This window comes from Aythya fuligula, chromosome 5, assembly GCF_009819795.1.
Source record: "Aythya fuligula isolate bAytFul2 chromosome 5, bAytFul2.pri, whole genome shotgun sequence".
Classification (NCBI taxonomy): domain Eukaryota; kingdom Metazoa; phylum Chordata; class Aves; order Anseriformes; family Anatidae; genus Aythya; species Aythya fuligula.
In genome coordinates, this window is record NC_045563.1 from 23,584,553 (window position 1) to 23,611,346 (window position 26,794).

The 26,794-nt window shown below is 40.5% G+C and overlaps 2 protein-coding genes across 3 annotated transcripts in view; one reads left to right on the forward strand and one right to left on the reverse strand.

Annotated features, from left to right (window-relative positions):
• Nucleotides 1–1,662: 1,662 nt before the first annotated feature.
• PPP2R3C (protein phosphatase 2 regulatory subunit B''gamma) lies at nt 1,663–15,131 on the reverse strand. 2 transcript variants are annotated; one of them, XM_032189271.1, is made up of 13 exons: nt 15,048–15,131; nt 14,780–14,907; nt 13,537–13,641; nt 12,904–13,016; nt 11,940–12,037; nt 9,386–9,456; nt 8,861–8,993; nt 7,679–7,734; nt 7,530–7,605; nt 6,761–6,897; nt 5,221–5,358; nt 2,817–2,876; nt 1,663–2,119 (listed from the first exon to the last, which is right to left on the reverse strand). In XM_032189271.1, exons 1-13 carry the CDS (start codon nt 15,094–15,096, stop codon nt 1,931–1,933), a joined length of 1,353 nt encoding a protein of 450 aa, XP_032045162.1. In that variant the 5' UTR covers nt 15,097–15,131; the 3' UTR covers nt 1,663–1,930. The 2 variants fall into 2 exon arrangements, with proteins under 2 accessions (XP_032045162.1, XP_032045163.1); XM_032189272.1 differs by lacking the exons at nt 14,780–14,907; nt 15,048–15,131 and adding an exon at nt 14,734–14,751.
• A 556-nt stretch (nt 15,132–15,687) lies between these two features.
• Nucleotides 15,688–26,794, forward strand: part of PRORP (protein only RNase P catalytic subunit) — a 45,183-nt gene continuing 34,076 nt past the window's right edge. The window contains exons 1-3 of the mRNA XM_032189264.1: nt 15,688–16,733; nt 17,844–17,891; nt 21,262–21,394. Coding sequence (XP_032045155.1) covers nt 15,745–16,733; nt 17,844–17,891; nt 21,262–21,394 — 1,170 coding nt within the window. The 5' untranslated portion in view covers nt 15,688–15,744. The remainder of the gene's footprint in view (nt 16,734–17,843; nt 17,892–21,261; nt 21,395–26,794) is intronic.

Genomic DNA, 26,794 nt, shown 5'->3' on the forward strand with positions numbered 1-26,794 from the left:
GACAATCAGGTACTGCTCCTGCAGGCAGATAAACAAGCAACTGTGTGTGTCCCAGTCACTGTTTATGCAGAAAGTTTATTGATAAACGAGCGGAAGACCTGTACTAGTTACCGTAGGGAGTGTTGTTTTTGTCCTCGAGACTTCTAAAAATAAACCTGAAGAGGCTTCAGAGAAAGTTTATGTTGGGCATCATCACACTTGCCTGGCTTTGGTCCCACTACCAGCTACCTGAGGAGACTGCTGGAACAGCACAGGCCAGAAAGCTCAGCTCTTAGTTTGCAGAGCTCAAACAACTCTGCCTGAACTAGCATCCCATTCAACTCAAACTCTCTCTTCTCATCTGCCCCTAGCATTCCAGCACTTCAGCAAATCTGAGTAAGATCCATTTATCAGCTCTGTTTGATCTGTTTTGATGCTCTGTTCTTTGCCTTTTTGAATTGTAATGCAGAGGGTGCTGACAGCTGTGCAAAATCATGCCATAGCCCTGAACATCTGCAAAGGAGAGTATGGTTCTGTATTGTGTAGGGAATACAAAGAAAGAGAGATCGTGTTGGGAGTTCTTGTACTATAGCAAAGACAAAAAGCAGCCCCTAGCTCAAGAGTAGAAACTGTAGAGCTGAAGGATGCTTTGCTTTTCTGCAGAGAAAACGTCAGTTGTATTTTCTTTTTTCCCAACTATCTGTTACATCAGAAATGCTCTCACTGCCTCGGGGTTAAACTTGTTTGTATAAAATGCTGTATTACTCACTGTGCCTTAACTTAATCCTTCCTGTCAGTTTTTTTGTGAACTGTATGAAAGTGGTTACTTTCATAATGGTTTAATTTTTCTGTAAATGCATTAATTGGTTATTTTATATTTAATATGATTTTTGAACTGAAAATTGGCTGTGGCTTTTCCTTTGAGACTGTGTATTCTTTGAAAGTTTATGCCTACACCCAGGAACACATGCTTGTTCACTTCGTATTTTTTGAGTCACATCCGAGTGGAAAATCCAGGCACTGAAATTCAGGACACACTGCCACCACCCCTTCCTTATAACCGTATGCAGTACTTGTTGATGTACTTGACAATTCAGCACTACCCAACCTAATAAACAGAGCAGGACTACAACCATCTCTGGCCTGCAGCTATTCTAACTTTATCTGAAAGTTGGAACATTTACGTAAAGTCATTAAATCAGTAAAACACTTACTCTTTAATTACATAGATGAGCTACAGCCGTAGTTAAGATAACCTCCTATGCAAGTATTTTACATAATTTAAGTTGGTGAAAGCCTTTATATAGGTATTTGGATTAGTTTCAACCAGACCTACCGCTAGGGTGGTACCATTTCTGTCCAGGAACCTCTTCACAAGTAGATAAGCAAATAAATGTTGAACCAATTGAATAGTTACCCTTTCTGCCAGACAAAGATAGACATACAAATTAAGAAAAATGCCTAAGGTGTTTAGGTCTTGCTGAAGACCTTTGCCTTCACAGAAGGACATGTAATAGTGCTGTCATTACACACAGCCACAAGGAATGCTGTGGGAAGCCCTGTGAGGCTGTGTGGGTACAGGGCGGTGCTGAGCATACCCAAGAAACACATTCTCACCTTCAGGATAAATTCACATTCTATATTAGAGCACTCAAATAATAAAAAAGGCTTTGTGTTTAAGGAAAAAGTCCACAAATATTTATTTAAAAAAAGCACCACACACACACCAGATCATAGCTACATCTTAAACAAGACTTGCTGGTTTGTTTTCAGGAATTAGTTCTGCAATTCCTCTGTACCACATTTTATATTATATGCTTGAGGGGGAATAAGGTGGGGAGGAGTAAAATGGAAGAGGCATTGATTCAAATAATGAATGTCTCCAGCTTCCAACAGTTAATGAATGCTTCAGTTAGAGATATCAATGGATACAGTCTACTGCTGTTCAAAGTCACGTATCATCAACGTCAGCAGTGCTGTCATTATCACTTGCCACAAGGACCTCTCTATTCTCGTATGTCCAGAACCCATTCAGATCAATTAGAATGCTGGTAACAGTGTCTCCTTGACTGCTATTGATTAAATCCTGAAGGGAGATTTTGTAAGGATCCTTAGGCTTTACCATATCAAAGATTTCATCCTGTGAAAGAAAAAAAAAAAAAAAAGATGAAATTGGGGGTAAAAAAGGCCCCACACATTAACGAGTAGAATAACAGTGACATTATATACTATATACAGAATGATCTTTGGATAACTAGTGCCATCCTCACCAGTTTACAAAACAAGTCTCTAATAATTTAAGATGCAAAACATAATAGCAGCTACAGATAGGACCAGTGTGCTCAGCTCACAGATCTCAAATAAGAACTTGCTTTTCTGGGGAGGCTTTGGGCTCAAAGCAGCAATATGAAGCTCAGTTCATTTGTGTGAGTTAAGCTTTATAGAAGCTTTCATTCTTTTAGTGCTAGAACTGCTAGATGTTAGTAGGCAGCAGTGAGGAGAATTTTACTGATAGTTGGTTTTAGTCAACTCCACACCCCCCACAGAGGGATGATCCTGAATTATGAAATAGATATACGAAATATCTTTAAGGCAGAGCAGTACATATTAACAGCCAATGCATCTATTAAATATGGAAACAACTAGAACAGCTGAATACCAGATTTTTCTTACTAAGCAACTGCTGAACAGAAAGACATTTTCAAACCTGTAACAAATCAGATTCACCTCTGCTACTCTGCAAGTAAATATGCATCAACCTAGAAACTACAATGTGATGCAAGTTATAAAATCTTTATTCAAATATTTCATGTAGTTCTCTACTGAGGAAAACTAACCTTCACATCCTGAAAAGAAACTGGTTCTTGTCCGTGGATTTTCATTTGTTCCTGAATAGCCTAAAATACAAAAGTTAGAAAAAGTAGTTCAGTATTACACTGACATTGTAGGAAACTGTTTTAAATGCTTCTCCATCTTAAGCTGTATTGCCTTGTGACATAGTATTAACAGCACAGCTCGCAACCAATTCTCTTCCACAGTGGTGAGTTACGACAACCGGTGATACACATCTCTGGGTGCGCAGCTCTCAGTATAACAAGAACCCAGTATCGTTATGACCAGCGTTTGAGCATTCTGCAAACAGGACGTGCAGACCCTTGAATATCACTATTCAATACTCAAGATAGGAATACATTCAAACCAGAAGGTTCAGTTGTCCTACAAAGTGAGGAATACAGACTAGGGAAAGAGAAAAGGGGAAAGACCAGTCAGCAGACAGACAAAGCAGTGTGACTAGTGACTTGCAATTGCTTTGAAAATGGAACCTGTACTGGGATTGATCAAATAACATGCAGGAGATGGTGCATTTGCCTAGTTGAGCATTTGTCTGGGCATTCTCCTGCTTCATGCTCTAAGTAGGCATTTCTGATCTGAAGTAAAATGGTGTTCGCTATTATTAGCTCCGTTAATGCAAGACTACTTAGAGCTACATCACCAAACCTCTGCCTGCAAACAATGACTGTGAGCAAAACCATTTGCTTCACGAGCACAAGCAGCACAGCCCTGCCAGGACAGCTGTATCACTATGGTCCAGATGCAGCCTGGGGCTCTCCAGGCCATGACAGGCATTCACAAACCAGTGTGAACCCACCAGAGGGCCATCAGGATGCTCAGGTAGCCAAAGCAAGCACAGATGGGAAGAGAGGCTTGATAAGATGATTAATTAGCCTGGAGAACAGAAAGCCAAAGTAGAAATCTAGATATTTTAGATAGAAATTAATGTAGAAATCTACATACTAGTTCAGCAACCTAGCAGGTGATTACAGAGATGACACAGCCATGCTCCTCTTGGAGATGGACAGTGCAAGGACAAGAGGAATGGACATTAACTGCAGCAAGAGACATTCTGATTAGAGCAAGACAGGGGAAATGGTTAGGGGAGAGGATATTCTCAGCAAGGTCAAGCACAGGAACAAAATGACCAAAAATGCTAGTCTCCATCATTGGAAATACTCCAAATTTGCCTGAACGAGGCCAGGAACAACTTACCCTCACTATGAAGCCAGACCTGCTCTGAGCAGGTGATCCCAAAAGTTCTGTTCCACCCTAAACTACTCTGATTCCAAAATGCTGAAAGTTTTTTTTTTTGTTTGTTTTTAAAAAGAAAAACAACCTTTCCTTTTTTAAGAAAAGCCTTCAAGATAAGAATTCCTGTTTTTTTTGTTTATAAAATGATATGGTTATTGTCCCTACCAAAGTTTATTGCAATATGCCTACGTATGAACATAAAGAAGGGAGGTAGTAGATGCCTTGGAGTAGGCCTGAACACTTAATGAGTCAAGTGAAGTATGTACCTTGTTCTTCATACTTTGAGCACAGGGAAAAGTATGACATTTATTTTTAAAGTTATAATATGAAGATCCACATACAGAAAACTGAAGCATTTGTCCCTGTGTCTGAATAAATATCACCAAAAGGCAGCCTTGAACATGAACAAAAAGCATCATGCTCTCAACTCAGCCAAAACCAACCACAGCAAAAATGTAGTCCCAGAGCTAAGAACCTACGAACAGAAATACTACTTTACTCTGACATTCCCCTTCCCAAGACACCCAAGTATCAATTAGCAAAAGAACACCACAAACCAGAAAAAGAACCCCACCCCCAAAGCCATAATTCAAAGGGATACTTTACAGTCTTAGGTTAAGTTTAAAATAAACTCAAAAGAAATTATTTCAGACCCATTTGGGGGAAAAAAAGATACAAATACAAAGTATTAAATATATGAGAAGCTTTTTGTATGGGGCACCGTGGATGAAAAACCCCACAGCTGTATGTACAGACCAGCACTGCATTTCAGTATTTACATTTCTTGTACTGTATTTGAAGATTACACTGAAACTAAAAGCATGAGCAATAACCAACTAGAACCATCATAAGAGATTTTTAACACGTAATAATTAGGTAATTTTAAGGACCCTTTTTGAAATCAATAGAAAATATTTGTCCTAAATGAAATCAAAACAGTTAATTTCAACTGCAGATAAAATGATGAAATACCTTTTGAATTCTTTCCAAGTTTTGCGATTTTTTTTTAATGTTTTAAATCTTCTTACAAGTAGTTACTAGCCTCCCAGTGGGTATTGGTAATTCAAAGTGATTCCCTGCAGATCTGCATGCAGAAGCACACAGGCTATAACACCATAAACACAGAAAATGGCCTACCTGTATAAAGAGACTTACCCTAAAGAAATAATTAAGGGAAAAGACATTCAGGTATCCTTTGTTCTCTATATCAAGCAGTTTGAAAATATATTGCAGAGCTGCAGGCTCCTTTCTGTTTTCTAATGCAAGTACAAAGTCCAGGTAGGTTTTATAGTCCTAAAAGTAGACACAATCACGTTTATTACAATCTTCTTTCTAAATTGATTTTGCAAGCAGGAACATTATAATTGGCAGCTATTTCGTTGTAGGGGATCAGTCTATTTTCTGAAAAAGACGACATGAAATAGAAAATGGCTGCTACCAGCCACGCAAACAGAAAAGTTAGTTTCTAGTGACTGCTGAGGATAGGAGATCCTGCCATTTTAGATGCAAAATAGAATTCCAAGCATAAATCCAAATTAAACAGGCTTCATATACACTTTTAAACAACATTCATTACACCTTTAGGCTGCTGAGTATACCTAATCAGTTAAAAAAGCTGTAATAAGTTGTCATAAGCATAAATTAGAGATATCCAGTAGTAGTAATTCCACTGTTATCCAAGAGTAAACTACATGACCAATTAAAGTACACAATTCTTAGACCAGAGTAGTAGTCTGGCAAACCATGTGGTTAAAGCATTAGAAAGCAAAGATTTGTGCATTTCTTCACTAGTCTTACTTTGTCCACTAGTACTGATTTCTTGCTTTCCTGATTAACATACAGTTGTGACAACCAAGGGTCAAAATCCTACAGTCCTGTGAATGTAATCACCATGTCTACCATAAACACCAGCAGGTTCTGCTTCCAAGCAGAAGGACCTCAGACTGGAGAAATGAGAATCTCACTGATTTAAGAGGGAATGCAAAATCCTGCATCTAGGGAGGGAAAATCCCATGCCCCAGTACAGGCTGTGGGCTAACTAGAGGAAAGCAGCTTTGCACAGGAACAAGTCCAACAAACCAGAGGCAACTAAGAGGTTCTCTCTCCCCTAACCTCTGTGATGCTGTGATTCTATGGATTCTAAGTCATCTGAATGCAGACATTATAAGTAGCGGTGCATTAACTCAAGCTTTCCAAATAAACATAGGGCTCAGGTTTTAACTGTAATTTAGTTAGATTTCACGTTTCACAGCTACGTGAAGTCTACAACAACAACAAGAACCAATGCTATTAGCTAACCTGCACGTTTCATCATGAAGGCAACTTGCAATAGTATGAAATGTCTCTCTAAATAAACAATTAAAAAGCATGGCTAAATCTATACATTTTTTCAACATGCACTTTGTATTATTTAATCTACAAGTGGTAGAGAAGCTCTATACTACATTATCTGGATTCCCTCACACCACTACTTCTCAAAGCAAGCAACTTGTCTTCCAACCACACTGCAATCATCTTGATGTTAGAAAATTAATTTTCTAACAATCCGCTGCACTGTCATTTCTCTGAACTGTGAGAAAGAAAGATTACATCAGCCCAAGCTTTTTTTTTCCCCAAAGGTACTGTTTATGAGACATTTTCCTTGTTGATAAGAAAAAGCTTTTATCTTGTGAACAGAGTATAAGTATGCAATTACCATTTCTCCATCATAAGTTAAGCATTCCTGAAAAACACGATCCAAAAATATATTGGTTAGAGTCCCTGTTCCGTATCGGGACAGTTCTTCTTTGCTGAGCATGCCATTGTGATCTTTATCGAGGTTTAAGTACTGCCCTAGGGAGGAGACAGGACAAAATATAGTATCCCTATATCACCAACGAACTGTTTCAATGGAGAAAGGAAATGTAGATTAACACTAATCTAATTTTCATTATAAAATTAATGCAGTTAAGTGAGAATCTGTAAGATCCACAATAATATTCACAGAGCAACACAAGTGAGCACAACATGGAGGGGGCACAGACTGGGCCAACAGAGCTCCCATAAGGAGGCACTAACAGTTCCACTATAAATTAACAGCTTAAAAGTAAAGGCTGTTTATACAAAGGTGTCAAAGACTGACAAGAACATGTTTGAAACAGATCTGCTGTAAATAAAAAAGATCTAAAGTTGATACAAAAGCACGAACAGAACTGTCAAAAAAAGGTTACATAGGGACCTTGTACCTTATGACAGAGGGAGCAGAAAATGACAGAGGATAAAACCAAGGTAAAGAGCAACGTTAGAGAACAGATACTGTAAAGTCAGGAGGATACAACGAAAGGATGGCTAAAGGAGTTGAAAAGACAAGTTATTGGGAGGATTTAAAGAGAAAAAAAATAACAGGAAAAATAACAATAGAAATTTGACTAAGTCATACAAGGTAGATGGGAAAAAAAAAGTGTTCACATATAAAAGGAACCTACCATAAACTCTTAATGCAGAAGGAGCAGAAAACCAATTTGTTTCCTGACTTTCTTTAGAGAGTTCTTCATCCCTTAACTAAGTGAAATATAAAGTTAGAATTCAGAAATAGTAAACTAAAATACAGTAGTATATGTTAATAGATCTTTACCTCCAGTAAGTCATCCAGGAAGCTGCAAGCTAAAATATCCTGTATCTTTATCTTCCCTGCAGCAAGAAAAGGAAAATGCATTTTAACAGTCACCTAGCCAACACATACATTTGGCTGTTCTCATTTACCTGGTTCTCAGCACAAAAAAAAGGTCTTTTTTTTTTTTTTTTGAAGTACCAAAAAAAAAATATAAATTCTTACATCACAGATAATGCAGTCATTTAAATGATAAAAGTAGCTTTTCAAATGATGGAACAAAACTAGTCTGATATTGGTAGGATTTAGGCTGCAACTCCGAAAGCTAGAAAACTAAAAATATAAATATTCAACCCAAAGTGTAACAAAAAAATACAAAGAAAGCATATGCTTAGAATGTTTATTAGAAAAACACTGACTCTGAAGTGATGTGATTATTTTTACATCTTCAGACCTTACAAAAACTTCTGCCAATGAAGCTTTTACCTGTGGGCAGACGCTGCACAAATAGCTGTGCAGAACGACAACATTGTAGTTTCACATACACCCTCTCTACATGCTTGTTATTACCTCTGCTAGAGGGTACTGCCCACACCATGTTGACATCTCCAAGTGGCACAACAAAATTTTGATAACGCATGGTTTGTGACTTAATTCAGTGATGGGGGGGGGGGAGGGAAAAATCAAACTCTTCTCTGAGTAAGCTACAGCTGTAACAAGAGAATTAACAGCTGTAATTGCAAACCTCTTCTAGTGAGCTTATATGGTGCGCTCAAGTTTAAACACAAGAGAAGTGCATCACAATAAGCATTCTTGAGCATTTCCTCAGCCTCGTGGATGTTCTGCCCCACAGTTCATAGTTACCTGTTAGTTACTGTGTTTTCTACACATTTTAAATACTTTTAAAATTAGCTACTGCTAATGATGCATTATGATGAAACAATTGTCTTATCTGTTAATTTCGGTATCTCTGTACTACTTCAGCTGATGGATACCTCACTACAACTCATTAGCAGTGCAAGCAGACAACCCAACCCACAGGAAGACTCATGGTCTTCAGGGGAGATGAATATCCAAATACAATACTGCTGAATGGAACCCTGCAAGTACAATTATGTTATTTTGAAGGCACAAGTAGCTTTGGTAGAAACATTTTAAAAGTGAAAATATTCCCATATATTTTGAGTTTGAAAAACACAGACCTACCTGTTCTGAGAGGATCCAGAAAGAAGAAGAACTTTCTAACTGCTGTGCAGACATAAAAAGAATAAAAAGATTTTTCTAAGCCATCCAACTGTGGCAAAGTAGGGATGAGTTCCAAAATGTAGTTTTCTAAATCCTGCAGAATTAAGAAAGAAAAGAGCACACACACAGAAGCTTTAAACACTACTATTGTTTAAAGCATATTCGTTTGCTACACTCCACCCTAACTGTCACATACACTTAATTAAAAATACAACCCAGAAACAACGCAGGAAAGAACATAAATGCAGGCAGAAGAGCTAGTATCAGTGCACAAGAAATCCTAGGTCAGATGCGTAACATGTACATGTGGTGCAATGACTGAAATGGTCTGCAAATAAAGCAGAAGGTTAAAAATTAGATCTCACCACCGGATTTCTAGTATACAGATTGATATTTATCTTAACAAGTGTGCCCTCCCCAAATCTAGATTATTACATTCTTTTGATGCTCTATCACATGAGTTACATTAACCAAGAATGTACTTACTGATTCTCTGAGGTAACCCTGTCCTGCCACGTCATATAAACTGAGACCAATTCTTGTCTGATGAAGCCACACTGCAAAACAGAAAAAAGAATTTAGTGTAAAAACCTGGAGAGTTTTTTTTTTGAAGCCTCACCAGAATTTGAAGTTATTAATGCAGAACTGTTAGATATTAATGTCTATATTTCCTGTTTTTCAGAGATTTAAGCAGGTAGGTACCAATCCTGCTGAGAAAGCCTAGTTCGGTCTCCAAACCGCTAGGAGTCACTAGTGATGTGTTGTATGCTGTGGCCAAGACTGCCCTGTAATAACCAGCTGTGAGTAATGGCTGAGCAGGTACATTTCATCTGGTATGTTGAATCACATGGATTTGTTCTCACTGAACTACTCCTACAGCATTAAAAACAGCTGTACAACATGGCATACAGGTTGCTTGTTAGATTGCTGCAGCCCCTCACGCAGCATGAGACATTGCAGCTACACCCAACCGTCCCAACCTCACTTCTGAGTTCCAACAGTAGAATTAAAATAGCACAAGCATCTATTTGAGATCCAGTGCATCAATCAGATAAATTACAGGACAATGTGCTTAATTGCAGAAATACCCAGAGCCGCAGGAGTTAAGTCAGGAAACCTTTAAGGTCACAACTTGAAGAGCAGCATTTTCCAGTTGCACTGCCATTGTTAAAGCACAGTAATGGAGATGGACCACAGATCAGACAGAAAACTTATCCACACACTCTGCTAAATCTAACTTGCATTTTATGAAGCAGCAGTTTACGAGCTCCTCTTACAAAGCATGACCCGTACTTCATACCAACATTCTTCTCTTCAGGGTTAAGTGCTTGGCAAAGTGGACCAAGTACCACTCAGAGATGCCAGAGGTTGGCTGGCTGAAGCTTACAGGTAAGCGCATCACACTCCCCGAAGTGATTCAAGACACTTGTACCAGGCTTGACTTCTGCAACAAAGCCAACAAACTCAACCACTGTTTCTCCTGAAGGATTGTTTCTGGAGTTAGACAGTGCTTTGGGAAATGCTTCACTATTATTCAGTCATTAACTTTGCTGTTAATTAACAGTAAAGTAATTCAGTCATTAACTTTGCAGCCTAGCTGCACAGCCCCTGTCAGAACCATGTGGGCTGTGGGACTGCACTGCTCCAAGGCAGCTGTGGGGTAACTTCCCTCATCTGTTGCTTCTCCCTACCCTGTCTTTTCACTGCCATGCCTGAGGATCCTTAGCAGTAAGGATAGAAACAACTAATTCCAATCTACAGTATTAACTAGAAGCTCCTAAAAGAAAGAAAGAAAAAAGATTTAAATTCAAGACCTAGCCTGGTCTTTAAAGCTCATAAGAAATGCTGTCCAACAGACTGCATAATGATCTCAGCTACTGCACAGATGTGCTACTGGGCTGATTTTGTTGCAGAATTACAGCGCTGAAAGTAAGCAGAAAGAAGGATCTTTGTGGAACTGTCCCAGGAGGGGCAAACACTGCGATGGGACTTGTGTTGGACAGGGACTGACAACGCAATCATATTGAGATGGGACACATTGAAAGGCAGAAAGCTTCCTGTGTCTAAGTGTTTGTATTTTGTTGGTGGTGGCTTTGTTTCTTTTTTGTTTTGTTTTACAGGGTGGGAGGCAGGTATTAAGTCTTGTGTGTTTATGGCAAACTCTGTGAAACAACTGAAATGGAGAGCCGTGGATCTGTTCTGTCTTTTCCTGTAGGCCTTCTTGAAAAGTGCACCATTTCCCGACTTCACAGAAAGTCTTTCTGTCCTGTAGCTTTTGTTTGCTATTTGCTGTAAACAGAAGCACTACTCCCTTCTTTCTTACTTTGCACTTCTGCTTACTAGATTTCCTGCTTAACACATTTCTCATTCTTTGCACCTCATGAATTTAAGTTAAACAAGCTTAGCTGGTCTAGAGAACGCCATTCTTCCCTCCTGAAGGCTCTACCAGACCCAAGAAAGCACATTGGATGAGGCAACGTTTCCTTTGTGCTACCCAGTCTCATCTTGTTAACAAGATCTAATATAGACTAAATACATATAAAATTCATATTTATTTTTTTTCAGCACCAAAAGGCTACTTATAATCCAAAATAGCTGATGATATAGCAAGGCTATATTGACATGGACAAGAACACATTTACATATTGGACAAGCACAGTCAGAAGACACAGCTAACACTCTGTAGAAGGGAAAACAGCTGGTAGACAAAGCTGTCTGCTAGACAGTCTCATCCCGGAGGTTACATCACACTGGCCACATAAGTTCATTGTTTTATTCTTCTCAATACTGTCCAAATAAAGGAAATTAGATTGATAATATATACAATAAACAGACTGGTGATCTTGCTGGCTGGTGGACTTCAAAGGTATAGTGAGCTTTCACCTCCCAGTAACAACTCCTCAAACCTCCATGAGAACAGCATTAGCAATCAAGAGGTAGACTTCACTGTTTTTGGGAAGACAGCAAGCAATTAATAGAGCTTAAAATAGCATTGAAAATAAAACAGCTTCTCACCAAAAAAGAGGAAACATCAACTAACCTTTTCTCATGACATAATTGAAAAACTGCATGATGGATATCCTCCCGTAAGGATCATTATGGAGCAATTTAGCAAAGATCTTGGCTGTGAAGAACTGCCTGTAGAACACAAACACAAAGCTATATCTGTGCATCTAATTACACTGTACTGATAGATGCAGTTCCATACCCAAAACTCATACACTTTAAAGACTTTTAACAACACAGAACATGTTCTGTGTCTTCAAATACATTGAATTACTATGCTACAGCCAACAAGTGTAGAGTGCATTCATAGCAGGTACACACTTAGTTGGGAACCTCCCAAGTAACAATGGTAAACTCAATAAAAAGCAGCAGCTTTCACTGCTCATACATGTGATACTCTTCAATGTGAGAATTTAAAGAGTTTTTCTCCAATTTAATTTCTCTTTAGTGCAATATATTTGGTAGCTCCCGACCTCCTACAGCATACATGTAACCATAATAAAAGGAACTGCTGGTACTGCCATCTGCTTCTGCATAAAACTCAGTCACACAGTCACAAAGCTACACACACAACACAGCTGTGTATGACACTAATCTCCCATAGGAACATAAAGCAATATTCATTTCATGACATACACAAATTTGGTAGGAAAGGTTTCATCAAAAGATCTTACAGAATGCTAGGCAGTATTTCTAGACATGATTTCCTCTCCAAGTAGGAAATGAGCAGTTTATTGTCCACACTAGCATCATAAACATACAATAAGAATTTCTTCAAAAGAACACTGTATTCTCTTTTGCAAAGAACTCTATCAAAAGAGACTGCAGAGATGCAGGCAATACACCTTTGCAAGGATGTAAAGCATTATGCTCAGCAATAACCTCATGAATGTTATTTCTCTCACCATTAAACTGTCTCTATTTATTTGAGCAGTTAAAAGTTACAGCACCATTTAAACTTGGCCACAGTAAGCATATACAAGAGAAGAAAGCCTTACTTGCATTTAGGTCCAGCCTTTTCACCGACTTTCAAGAAGTTCTCATAATTGATCATTGCTTCTTCCCCAATCATTGGTGATGTCTGATGTTTGTCCAATAGAAACCAGAGATTCTTGAAAGGCATTTATATATTTGGTTAAGTAAACATCACTCTGTATACATCAATGTGCATAAGACAGAGCATCTAAGAAGTGCAGCGAAAATGCATTTTTACTGCAAGGCTATCTCAGGTAATTGGTACACATCACTTCAGCCAGGAAAGCAAGCAAGCAGTATTTCCACTGCTCTAAACTGGCATTACACACACACCCAACTAGGATACATTCAGCTGTCTTTGGAGTCTCTCAGTGATATGTAAACACTTATTACTTCTGGGCCCACTAGGAAATTGACAGAATATGCTGGAGAACTGGAAGCCATTGATTTAATCCTCATGTACAGCATGAGGAAGTCTTACCAGCCAAAGACTTTTCAGCACTTTAGTTTTATCTAGGACTTCACAATAAGCCAATGTGCCCAAATACAAACCACCTTACCAGCCACACAAGATTCTGTGGACTGATGCTCAAACTGTGCAGAGGAAGGAAGTTTGTCAGAAGTCATTACAAGACGTACAGAAAATATGTTCTTACCTGCAGCTCTTCATTATCCAACAGCTCTCTGCTTTTTCTTTGCAGGAAGACAGCTCTAGATTCTTCTCTTAATTTCTGAAGCAAGACTTCATCTTCAGCTGGCAGCTAGAAGCATTGTGATGTTTCAATTTTCTGTACAGTGATACCACTCAAAAACTACACAGCTAGTGAGTACTCTCAGGTAACCCTGACTCACACCCTCAGAGGAAGCTGTTTACTCAACAGAAAATACCATACTATCAACCAGAATGCTGTGTGGTACCTGCTTCTTCTACAGGTGTACTTTACATTTGCATACTGTCTCAAATTATTTCATTACTGAAATACTTATTTAAAGCGGGACGTTGACATGAAAGAGACAGGGAGACCTACCACATACCTGGTAACTCACCTGAGAAGCATTTTCCCACTGGTGCAAGATAGGCTACACGAGACATTTACTAGTGTGTTTTTAGCCAGGAGAGAGCAGCACTTTCTGTTTCATGGTAGGCCTGACTCTCACATGCATACATGTCTATGAGGTGTGTTTTGGTCAGCAAAACAGATGGGAGAATGCTTTGTATGAAAATTCTACCAACATCTGCACACAAAACTGTACCATTACTATCAGAACTTGGATGTTTGCATGTATAGTCAGCAACTGAAACTTAAGTACTTGAGAACTTTATTGGCAGTAACCAACGATCCTATGGAATATGGGACAATGGAAGGTGAGACAGCAGAGAACAGTCAAGCTGATAAATGTCAGCACTGTGAAGGTGTCAAACTTCTGTTCTCATAGTCCTACAAAGCTATCTGATGTATGCCACAGTTAAGTTGCCTGACCAAGCATTTCTGGCAGATGCAAGCAAGAGCCTCATCTGCAGTCTGCAGGACTAAGGACCCATCCTTTTCACAAAGTAGCAGCCTACGGTGTCTGAACAGAAACAGGAAGATGCTTGTTTATAACACCTGTGTGCCAAAACTTAGTTAAAAGGGACATACCTCTGAAAGAGAAGCAGGACTTGTTACCTTTTGGAAACCCCCAAGCCTACTGCCTGAGCACCAAACTATTCCATGGCCTTTCACAAGATGCTTGGTAGTTATTTGAAACTGCTGAAGTTCTTAAGCATACAGAGACAGAAAATCCACACCTTTCAGATCTCAAGATATTTCAGCTTCTGTGGTTGAAACACCTCTCTGAATAAGCACAAGTACCTTACAACTCCACGTAACTTCTCGTTCAGCTGCGCGCCCCACTCACCCTGTAGTAGAAGCGGGGGATGTTGCTGTAGGAGGGGTTGCCGCCGGCCCCCCCGCCCTTCCACTGCCCGTAGTACTGCGTGAACAGCTCCATCTCCTCCTCCTTCAGCTCCTGCTCGCTCCTGGCGGCTGCGCGACACAGACAGCAGGGCCCGCGCTGGGCTGCGCAGCTCCGGCCAGCCTCAGCGGGGAGCCAGGGCCAGGAGGATGAGGATGAGGATGAAGACGAGCCCCCCCCCCCCCCCCCCACCCCGCGCCCCCCCACTCACGGAGGCGGCGGGCGGCCAGGCGGCCCCTCAGGCTCCGCGCCCAGTCCATGGCTCTTCACACGCCGCGCATGCGCCCTGCGCCTACCCGACGCGCCGGGCGCTCCGGGCGCCGCGCCCTCACCTGACATGGCGGAACGGGACACTGCCGGCGTGCGCGGTTATAAAGCGCCACGGATCACACGTGGTACCCTCCGCGGGATGTGATTGGCTGTGAGCCCGGCAGGCGCGCCCAGTTATACTTCCGGGTGAGAGGGGCAGTGGGTGCCCTGTCCGCCGCGCGGCCGCCTCCGCTCCACGCTGCGGGCGGGCAGCGGGCCCGCAGCGAGCCTCCCGCGGCACCGAGGCGCCCGCGGCCGCCGCGCACCGAGCGAGGTGAGCGAGCCCCGCAGGGTGAGAGCGGAACGCGCGCAGCAGCCGCGCTCCTTAACGCTCCGGCGCGGTAACGCGGGGAAAAGTGGGGGAAGACTACATTTCCCAGCAGGCAGCGCGCCGCCGCCGTGCCGCGTGGCACGCTGGGAGTTGTAGTTCAGCCGGGGGGGGGGGGCGGTTTATGGCAGCGAGGGGGCTGTGCTGGCTCCTGGGGGACTCCCGGGCTGCCCTGGGTGAAGGCAGGAGGAGCTGATGAACCTTTCCCCTGCAGGCTGCCTGCCCTCGGCTTCTCTCCGCGCCGTGAGCTGATGGCGAGATACCGCCCGTGATGGCGCTCTTCTCTCAAGCCAGTCACCAGGGGTTGCTGTGGAAGTGCCGTGTGTTCTGGCCCGTTTCGAGATGTCAACAGCTGTTTGCTGCCTCTTTCGGCATCCCCAGTTGGGAAAAAGTTAGCGGTGTCAGTTCTGTGACCTCCTCCAGCACGGCTTTACCGGCAGATCCCAAAGGAGCTGATGCCTTTCCTGCCAAGAAAAGGTCTGAAGTTGTTTATGAAGAAGAAAAAGGATGGGATGAGGAGACTAAAGAAACACCTGAAGAGAAACTCCGCCTCTCTTCCTCTGCAGGAGCCCCCAAGAAACGAATAAGTCCCATTGCATTAAGGCATAAGTTTGCTAATGTACAGCCTCCAGAAAAACCTTTACAGACTGAGGAATGGAATAGACTGAGGGAAAGCTTTCAGGCACCTGAAATATTCGAAGAAGTGATGTTTAACAGTATGATCAGGTACAACAGCTCCATCGACGTGGCAAAGTCCTTGCTGACTCACATGGCAAAAAGTAATGGTGACATTGGATACAACTTGTTGGTCAAATATCTGGCATTGTGTGTCCAGCAAGGGAAGACTTCAGAAATTTGTGACGTGTATGATATATTGAAAATGAGATTTAAGACTTTAGAAAGTGGGGCTTACAATCTTATTGTCAGGGGGCTGAGTAATTCAGATCAATGGAGAAAGGCATTGACTCTCTTGGAAGACATAAAAAAGGCTATGATTCCTTCACGAGCAAACTATGAGTCCTGTATCAAAGCAGCCTGCCGTCACCAAGAAATGACCCTCGCATGCGAACTTTACCATGAAATGTTGACTAAAGACTTGGTGCCAACGCTGGATATCCTGCAGACCTTTTTTGACTACAGCAGGGGTATGAAAGATCCTGAATTACAAAAAGAGCTGTTTGGTATCCTCTTATATTTCAGAGAGAACCAAATATATCCTCACAAAACACTTATGCGGAGTATAAAGCTGTGGTTTGAAAGGTAAATAATGTTCCAATAACAAGCTCCAGTTCATGAAGGTGGGATTCTGATTATTCCACACATCAAATCTAATAAGATCCCTTAACATACTGTTTGTGCTGATGGCTGAAAATAAATAAGCACTTGACACAGAGTTCCCAAACAGAAATAGAATCTGCCAACTTCTAGCACCATTAGCATCGCAAAAACAATGCAGATTGGGAAGCAACTTTTGCTGACAGAGGAAACTGATGGTACAGTAAGCACAGAAGTGAGGTCTGTGAGTGTAACTGAATAGGTGTTCTTTTAAATAATGTTTGTTTGTTTTTCTGAAGAACAGGTTAGCCCTGGCTTTTGCTAGTGAATAAAGCCAGATCCAATACAGAGATCTGAGTATACAACAAAGAATCATGCTATTTTTGGCTGCCTATTGTCTTTGTAAAAACAACAACAACAACAACAAAACATTAAAGAACCTCTGTGTATCATTGTGTGCAATAGTAAAGGAGGGGAGAAATGGATGACTATCCCAAAGCCCATGGCATGTGTAATTGTGCAGATAATAAATGCAGTGGCAAAGGGAGAGAAGTCTGCCATTTCGTGTTGTCACGTGTATTATTCTGGTTTGGGTCTTGTGGGCAAAAAGGACTTTACGTGAGTGTGGTGGCACCACTAGTAGCGCTGATGATGTAGTGAAAAAGTCTCAGTACAGGATTTTGGGATAAGCACCATTACTCGTGGAGTAGCTTTCTGAATCTCTCAGGATGACATGCACAGAATTCTTGAGTCCTGCTTTCCCATCTGCTTTCGGAAATGCTTTATGAATGTGTCAGGCAGCAGCTTGAAATTGACCGTGCAATCTGGTTCTTTATACAGTTCTTAATATTTGGTTACAAAGTAAACTGGAGAGATCAGTGCTAGTTCTCTGCATGTTGTTAAACGCTGATTCATTACATAATACTTTTGGACATTGCTAAATTACACATGAATCTTTGTACAATTTCTTTGCAGGGCTGATTGGTCTATTTTATTTCTAAACATTGACCAAAATAGAATTGTTCTTTATCTGTAATTTAGGTATTGTTAAATAAGAATCTAATACTGTCATCTATCTTTCCCTATGTACATTAGTATACCGGGAGAGAACTGGAGAGGACACCTGACCAACATCACCAACAGGTAAATGCAACATTTTATTTAAAAGGGAGTTGTTGTCCTTTGATAAATCTTGAGCTTTTCTTCCCTAGCTATAAAAACAGTGGTGTTTTTTTTCTATATCTTTGTATAAGAAAATATTTTAATCTTTGAGAATATGAATTTTCATTGTGTATGGATGACTTCCCAGACTCCAATTTTCAAATCATTCTTGTGCATGAAACAAGACCGAAGAGGTAGAGTTGAAAAGGAGTTATGCTGAGCATAGTTGAGACAAAAAAAATCAAAAACAAATAAAGAAAAACACAGAGAAAAATAATTTTCAAAAATGCTATTTTACAGCATTGCTTATTTGTTTAATGATTTAATTAAAGACTAACTTCTTGGTTGGCTTTACAATACTGTGGTTTAACAGGGTTTTTAGTAGAGCAGCTTTGGGGTATAAATTGATGTCACCTCGAAAGCTCTCTGTTACTATTCATACCTTGCAGTAATTTGTACAGATGCAAGGGTTCTCCCTTCCCACCTGATTTGAGTGAGGACACAATAAATGATTCTTGCATTGGTTTTCCATAGAGTTATCTTGGATGCATGTTTATCACAGCACAGTTTTCTTAACATCTGTAGATTCCTATTGTAAAGGTTCCACTCTATATGAAACCTAATTCTGTGTTTTTGTAGCAATTTGGAAACTACAAATGTATTAATTATAAGAATGTTTCCAATAGATTAAGCCTTTTTGGTGATTCACAGTAGTACACTAGGTGGTGGTTGCTAATAATGCACTGCTACGCAAGCAAAAGCACACACAGAGACTGCTGCTTTTGAAGCCCATGAAAGAATGGTGAAACTCCTGCCCTAAGAGATGGGGTGGTTCACTGTAGCATAATGGGTTATTATTATATATGAACATCTGTTACTGTACTGTATCATGATAAATCAACACAGTCTAGACAACCTTTTTCAGCCTTTAAAGTTTTAAAATTCAAAAGTTGCGGAAACTTGTTTTCTTACTGTATAAGCTGTTACTGACATAAAGGGACTTAGATCACATCGCATGCTATCATGGGTTATGAATCTGTGAATGCAGCGGTGGTGAGGTGCTATGTAGCAGTTATTTCGTGATAACTATATGAATACCTTTTATTTTGAAGTAAACTGCTTTCAAGTAACCTTGGGTAAGCATTCAAATAAAGTTAAAATGGTTTCAAGAAAAGAAAAAGAATATATGAGTTTTGTTGTGTTTAAATTAAATGGCTTTTGACAGAAAGAATCTTTAGGTTTTAAGAAAGGACTTTTTTTTTTTTTTTTTTTTTTGTCCTTAGCATAAAGGACAAAGCCCTTTTAAGGTATATCTGAAACGCATGTGGTGATTGTTACTAGACTCATCTCTGCACTCAGTGTAACTGGTGTCCAAAGGAACTATTATTCCCTAAGCTGAGCTTGAAAATTCAGTAGGCTTGTTTACAGGTTGTCCTGATTTTTTTTTATAAATACTGTCAGTTATATCTAATATGCTTATAGCCAGGATGTTTTCTTCTTTCTCTGAGCTTCTAGTTTCTTTGATCTGTGATAGTCAGAGTCAGAAGCTTGAACCCTCTACAAGCAAACCTTGACATTTGCTGACCAGTTTTACTAACTTTGAGAGTTACAAAAGTGTTGTTCATAGGTGCCATGAACTAGCTCTGGCCCTTAAAAAAATGGTTTAACAGTCAATGAGTTGTAAGGACAGGAACATATTTTACAGACATGAAAGCTTTCTGTCTGTGAATTTCTCGGCATGAAATCATAAAATGGTCAGTGAGGTCAGCAATGCAATTAATGCACTCTTGGTTTGTTTTTAGGTACTGGTCTAGGCATTAACGTGTACCAGACATCAGTTTTTGGCAGAATTTCACATTTCTGATTGCCATGGTTTAGAAAATTACAATGTCTTACTCTTGGTATCTCCAGGATATCTTTGTGGAGAAAGTCAGAGGAGAACAACTTGTTCCATATGAACACTTGAAGCTCAAAGCCTTTGATTCAGTTCTGAGATTGTGCTTGTGAAAATAAGTTATCGTGTTGGATTTAGAGAAGAAGGTTTATTTCTTCACTTCAAAGTATGTCCAGCTGGGTGAATGTAAGCTTCTAAACAGAGCATGATAGAAAAGAAAAAATGAAGCATCAACAACATATCGTGCATATAAGAAGAGTGTAAGGGGGAGCAAGCAGGGAAAAATTCATTGTTTGGCAGCCGGGAATTATCAAAGACCCATTAAATGTTATTTAATTTATTGCCTGTTGAACAAACCATTGGATTCTGCTTATTTTCTTGGTACTGTGGCTGGAGTCTCCAGTCTGGTGATGAAGAAGCAAGGTGGATCTCATGTCTAATACTCTTTGAAGAAGTGCTTAAGAACTTTAAAGAGAGCTCAGACACAACCGACTGAATTTCTGTAGTGTATGTTAATGTCCTTTCTGACCTCTCTTTTTCCTTTCTCACATAGTTAAAGAGTTAAAACTGGAAATGTTTCCAAGCTTAGCCCACAATCACAGATGCACGTCATGAAGTATATATACCACAAAGTCTGTGTATATTTTTAGCTCCTTCGTTTGTCTTTAGAAAGCTTATCTGTGAAAGTTCAAAGCCAGCTTTTTAGGGGAAAAAAGAGTTCATGCAGTTCACAACCGAAGCACTGAGACGCATGGTGTTTTGTCTCAGTCCGCCCCTGCTACCCACACCTTACTGATGGCTTTGTGGTAGGCCCAGAGGTTCGTGGCAATGGTGCATGACTCACACAGTTCTGACCTGGGTATGGAGTTGTGCGTTGTCTTGCTGTACAGGCTTAATTTGGAGGGGCTACAGGGAGGGACAACTGTGAAAGAGTCAAAGGAATGAACAAATAGTGCTTGGAAGCAATGGCACTTTGATTTTATTCAGAACGTGTGCTGGGGCAGCAGCTGTGGCTATGTGACGTGCAACAACCAAAAAAAAGGCTAGATTTCTAAAAAAGATTATTCTCTTTCTAACAGCACAGTTCTGGAAGATCATACAAAAATCCAGAAGCAGCCACAGGTTTTTCACACTCTCCTGCAGAATCTTAGTCCTAAATCCTCAAATGTTTCTAGAGTTCGCTCTTTGATCCTGATCCAGTGGAAGCCCATAAAATATTTCCAATGACTTCAGAGTTTTGGATGCATCCCAGAAAGAGTACAACTAATTTTCTCATAATTTTACTCTGTTGGATTTGTTGGAAAGAATCACAGAATTGTAGGGGTTGGAAGGGACCTCAAGAGATCATCGGGTCCAACCCCAAATGTGCTCATAGTCAGACAAGTTAATAAAATTTAAGGCAGTTCTTCTTATTTAAAATTCTTTTAATTTTATCTTCTTGTTTCACTATTGATACAGTGGACAGTGCCCAGTTTGCAGCCATCAGCTGGAGGATAGTGAGCTCAGTGAAGAGGAGTATAATAGACTCAGTGAAAGAATAATAAGAGATGTGATACATGGAACTGACACTTTCAGAAAGACCAGTCCACAGGTAGGTCTTGCATGCTGTCAGGTTCATTGGCTAGGAGGGTGATATATAATTAATATTAAATTTCTTTGAAAACACCACAAATCTTATTTTTCTTTGCCTTAAACATTAATAAGTCATTAGATACTTACTCCAAGTATCCGATACATATAGTATATGTATTCAGTTCTGTTGATAAAATGTGTCTGAACCTTGATCTCTTTAGTATTGTTTTTGTTCTTACATTTTCAGCCAGTCATTAGTGGATACTGAAATAATTGAAATGTAAAGGAAACTTGGAAAAATATTTTTTAAAATAAAAATGAAAAGCTGTGGAAATCTTTTAATCCTTCAGAAGCTACATTTTAGGTATGGAATAAAATTTAATAAGCACAACAAAGTAAGATGTAGCATTTTGAGCTTGCAAAAAAAATAGAAGTCCTTGCGTTTCAGAAGTTCAGTCCTTATATGAAACTTGTGTTTATGTGCTCGCTGAATACTTGATTTTTCAGTTGGGTGACTGTTTGCCAGAAACAATAAAGATCCACTTTTCATTTTGTTTACTCAGATTTTACAACCGACCAGCCAATTAGCCCTTGATTTTAAAGATGCACTTTCATATTTATAATTACAGTATGCATCAGGAGCCTCAAGCTCTTCTAAGGATGTTGTATACATACGAGAGGGAGTAATTCCCACCATAGACTATTACATATTGCATGCAGTTCTGCTTCCTACTTGTTTTGTGTGGAGATCCAGCAAAAGTGATACTGAATGAAGCTGAGCTCCACTAGGTGGAGCCCACACCACATCTTGTGGTGGTTTTGCCTTACCTCAGTAAGTATTGATGTCATTTTGCTGCAGCTGGCACCTCTGTTCTGCACTGGTTCTGAAAATATGGGAGAGGATGTCAGATTTGTTTTTAAGGCTTTCTGCAGACACAGCCCTTGCACATGTATAACAGTTAAAGAAATCTGAAATGGTTAATGTCAGGGTGCTTGTTGTGTATGAAGCCTGTTGTTCAGATACCTAATTTCTACACAGATACTTTCCTCAGTTCAGGACTGTTGGCAGATCTGGCTGTGAATTATAGAGGGGAGTGAAATTATCCTTAAAAATGTAGCAATAATTTTAAGTATTTAGTGGGTACTGGTGTTCTGTAATATTACAAGATAAACAAAAGGAAGTGTTTTATTGCATGCTGTAAACTAACTTCGCTTGTTCTCCAAACACCTTTGGGAAAATTATAGTTAAGGTAGGTTCATTAAAGAAAGTAACAGCAAAAATTCAGTGCCTGAAACAGTTAACTGTCTAGTCCATGAAGCTTCAGTCACATTCTATGTGGTGACTGCTGTCCTGAAAATTTCAAATGTGTGAAGTGCACAGGGCTAGATTAGCAGCACTGGCTGGAGGGGGGAAGCTCAGCTAGGGAATTCTGTAATGGGTCCTTCATGCCCCAGTTGAGCAGTAGTGGAAATGAACCTGATCCATCTAGCGAATGCAGTTTACTGAAACAAAGAATCCACATTAAGTTCTGATGCCCATAGATTTTGCTGATTATTGCGGTAGCTGAATTTCTGTCATTTGACTCTTTAGGGCAGTTCCCTGTCAGCCTCTGTCCAGGTGGGAAGCAGGAGGCAGGGAGGGAGTGAGCTTGGTGTGCTCCCTGCTGCCTGCACGGCTCCAAGTCTGCTCCCGCTCTGGGAGCTGAGCGTGGAGGTGTGGCAGAGGCCAAGCAGCATTGTGATGTGTTGGAGGCTTCCAGAAATAACTTTGGGACTTTTTGCTGCCTTTGTTCTGTGAAAGCAGACGTGGCAAAGAAAATATCCCATCCCGTTTTGCTATGCCAAACTCTGCGACTTCTCCTGCAGCCAGGGTTTTCCAGAGAGGAAGCTAGGTGAGGAGGCTGAAGTCACGATGTAGGCAAATAAATGAGAGAGGGGGTTTTGCATTTTCCAGGCAGTCACGTTTTTCTAGTAGCTGCAATAGAAAATATTTTGACTTTCCCTTCCCTGTTTTCACTTAACTAATTTTCCTCAGTGCATCAGTACTTCTTGCAACAAAATGATTAATCAGGGAAACAGTTTGAGTTGTTTTGAGCTCTAAAAAAGTTCTGTTCCAATAATGCTTTAAAGTGCATTTGTAAAGCATTTGGAATTTTCCTTTTTCTTCACTAACGAATAGTCTGCTGTCTTACAGCAGTATCATTGCTTTTTTTTTTATTGAAGATCCTCCAACAGTAGTCTGTTGTGCTGTGTTTAAAAAAAAAAATCAGATTTTGAGTTTAGATACTTCTAGAAAAGAAAATTAAACAATTTAGGATGACACATAGAAATGTCAGTGTACAATACAAATCTTTTGAAAAGATGGCTTACGTGGACTATGTAACTGGTCATCTGTGATGAGAAAATACCTATGACACATTAAAAATAACCATCAGTTCAGATTTTTGTTCACAGCTACCAAAAGTTGTGTAACAAGGATGTCAGATGCTGGTCAGATGTAGCAAGCTGCAACCTTGCAGCTGACACAGGAAGAAAACAATCGTAACAGGACTGTCACATTTGTACCAGTGTCCGTGTGATGCTTTCAGCTGGATGCCTGTTTACTCTGGCTGCATTTAATTGGCAGCTCTGCTATGGAGCCTGAGATGATAAAATCAGTATCCTGAGAGGCAGCAGCATCTTTTGCTGTGAAGACTTCCATGCTCAGCTGCTCTCAGCTGTTTCTCTCAGATATGTGAATTTCATTCCCATCACAGCTACTTCATGCCCCTGGTAAGGGCTGCTGTGCAGGAGGAAGGAAGCACTTGCCAGATGTGTGTGTGTGCTGGCAGGAAGAGATGGGTTTGTGGGCATGTAAAGTCCCCACACTAGGTCTGGGTAATTGTGTAAAGGGGGTTTACAAATTCTTCTGCAGTATAAGAGAAGAGGAAGTGACCCATTCATATCGCTGTTATTTTTGCAGTTGAATGAGGCTTTGCTGTTTCCAAGGAGCATGGAAAATAAAGCTCTCTGTCAGCTTTCAGATTGATGCCTTTCCTACAGTGAACATCCCAACTGCACAATTTGCCCCAAAGCCCTTTGTGCTGTGAGTTCTGTTCTAAATGGAGTAGGTTACTAGTTCCAAAAAATGTACGTACTCCAGAACTGTCTGACGCAGTCTCAGCTTCTAGCAAGATCATCTAGTTCTTCACGGTGCATGGGGTGTGCTATGCCCAGGCTGTATGTGCCATTTACCTCCTCTACCCCTGCTCCCATATATGCTACCTTCTTGCTGTCAGTGCCAGCGAGCAAAGGACTTTCTGAGGAGAGGAAGGAAGGAGAGGGCTGGGTGGGATTTTTCCTGTGGCTTCGTGTGTCCCCCTTTGCTCCTAGGTGTGTGCCGTCACAGGTTCAAATTCCCAGTTAAGTTTTTACATACAGTAGGAGTACAAAAATATGGCCTGTTGGTGAATGCTGCACTTTGCACTGGGACAGGGCATTTTTTAGGCAGGGATACTTCTTGTGGTTCTTTTGGGTTGTAGGTAGGACGGGGTTTCAGGATAGCAAGGATGGAGGAACTTGGTATGGCTGAATCTCAAAAGTCCTGAAAGTCTGTTGTTTGGGGGTTGCTGTTTTGGACAGCAGGCCCTGGAGAACTCGAGTTATTGGTAGCATCTTAGAAGCTCATTAGGATTGAATTGAGAGCTAATAGCAGTGGATGTGAAGATTTTACTGGTAGCCGTTTGGGTGCGTGCTGGTGTTGGGCTATGGACAAAACTAAGGCAAGAGTTGATGTTTGGGAGTTAAAATACTTGGAGCCCTCACTCAGTATGGCTGTGGTTTGGTCACAGCATTAGATTAGAAGTGATCATCAGTAGGAACAAATGTGTTATGATAGTCTGCAACAACATGGATCAAAAAAAATGGCTTATAACTCGTTTCATTATAGGACAACCAGTGCTGAACAGTTTTTATTCTACAGATGATTTTACAGGTGTTGCAGAATAACACAGTGATGATCAAGTCCATCACTGCCTTTTGGCTAAATTTTAGTTATAGGATGAATGTGGAACTTGGATTATGGATAAGAATAGGGTTAACATTGCAATTAGAATTAAATACACCAGTACTAGCCCTGCTGACTCCTGGATCATGAAGAGTCCTATCTGTCACAGGTCTAGGAAAACCTACAAAGATGAGACACAACATTTGTAGATAGGGATGGGCTTTTTTATTATTATTTCTCTGTTACATATGGGCCACTGGACTCAACTGGGAGAGGGTTAGTAGTCAGTACAGCAGAATCCTGTGTTGCCTCAAGCCAGGTATATAGCTAGGTCTTGTAACGTGCCACAGGAACAGGGGAGATCTGAGGGACTCAGGATTAGCTGCAGGTTTCTTTTGATTGCAGTGTTTTGGCTAGGTTAGTTTGGGGGTTAGACAGGAGGCTAGCTTAAGAGCTCGATCCACTGCTGAATCTTGTAGGTTTAGTAAGCGTAGAATAAAGGTGGGTAATGGTTTATGGTGGATGTTGGGATAATTTCAGTACTAGACTGCCCAGACACAATGAGAGTGGTGCAGCCCAAGCTGCAGGATTTATCCTGCATGCTTTGTCTTCCTGCCTCCATTTAATTCAGGGTGGATGTTATGCTCTTCTTGTGATATGATCTGCTAGAGAGCAGAGAACTGGAAGGAAGGAAGAGGAGGGGAAGAGGGAAGACTGCGCGGGGAAATGGGTGGTGAGAGACAAAGGCTGCTGGAATTTTTCTAAGGTTTCTCTTGCATCTTCTCTTACCCCAGAGGCTCCTGATAATGGAAGCAAACAGAAGCATGGAGATTATTTTGGCAGGAGAATAGAAAGACTAAGCTGCTTCCTCAGTAGCAAGAAATAAATTTAGCTATTTCTTCCCCTTGATTACCTCAGTGCTAGAGAATCTCTGCTGGGTTGGGTCAGATCTTCTGGGGTGGTCCAGTCTTCTTTTTCTTGATTCATTTAACAAGGAATGAATTGAGATTTTATTGAGGTCACTGTCTACTTTGCCATCAGCTCATTGTGCTCCAAAATTAGGCCACCACATAAGAAAATAATGTTCCTTTCTTCCAGTCCATTGTCTAAACCTATTCTGTTGTCCCACCCAGTCTTTTCAAACTGCTCCTTTGTCACCTCTGTATTTGGAAATTCTCCTAGCATACTCAATACTCCAGTTAGGGCAATCAAGTAAGAAAAGTCTGTTTCTAATCTTATAATCTTTTTGAATGCCATTTCCTTGGTTAAAGTGCGCTTGCTTTGCTGATGCAATGATTTTCTAGATCTGTATCTTCCTTGCACTAGCTAGAACATATAAAAAGAAAGAGAGAGAAATAGAAGAAATTAAAAAAAAAAAATCATCAAGGTTTTAGAATGTCATACCTTGAAAAAACACTCCTTTTTCTCCTGTTC

Excerpts from the sequence above, each read along its gene's own strand:
- PPP2R3C (XM_032189271.1), bottom strand. The coding sequence starts at position 15,096 with ATGGACTGGGCGCGGAGCCTGAGGGGCCGCCTGGCCGCCCGCCGCCTC. Across the intron at positions 8,994-9,385 it reads AGGGTTACCTCAGAGAATCA|GATTTAGAAAACTACATTTT; the intron begins GTAAGTACATTC and ends TTAATTCTGCAG. Across the intron at positions 5,359-6,760 it reads TAACTTATGATGGAGAAATG|GACTATAAAACCTACCTGGA; the intron begins GTAATTGCATAC and ends GTCTACTTTTAG.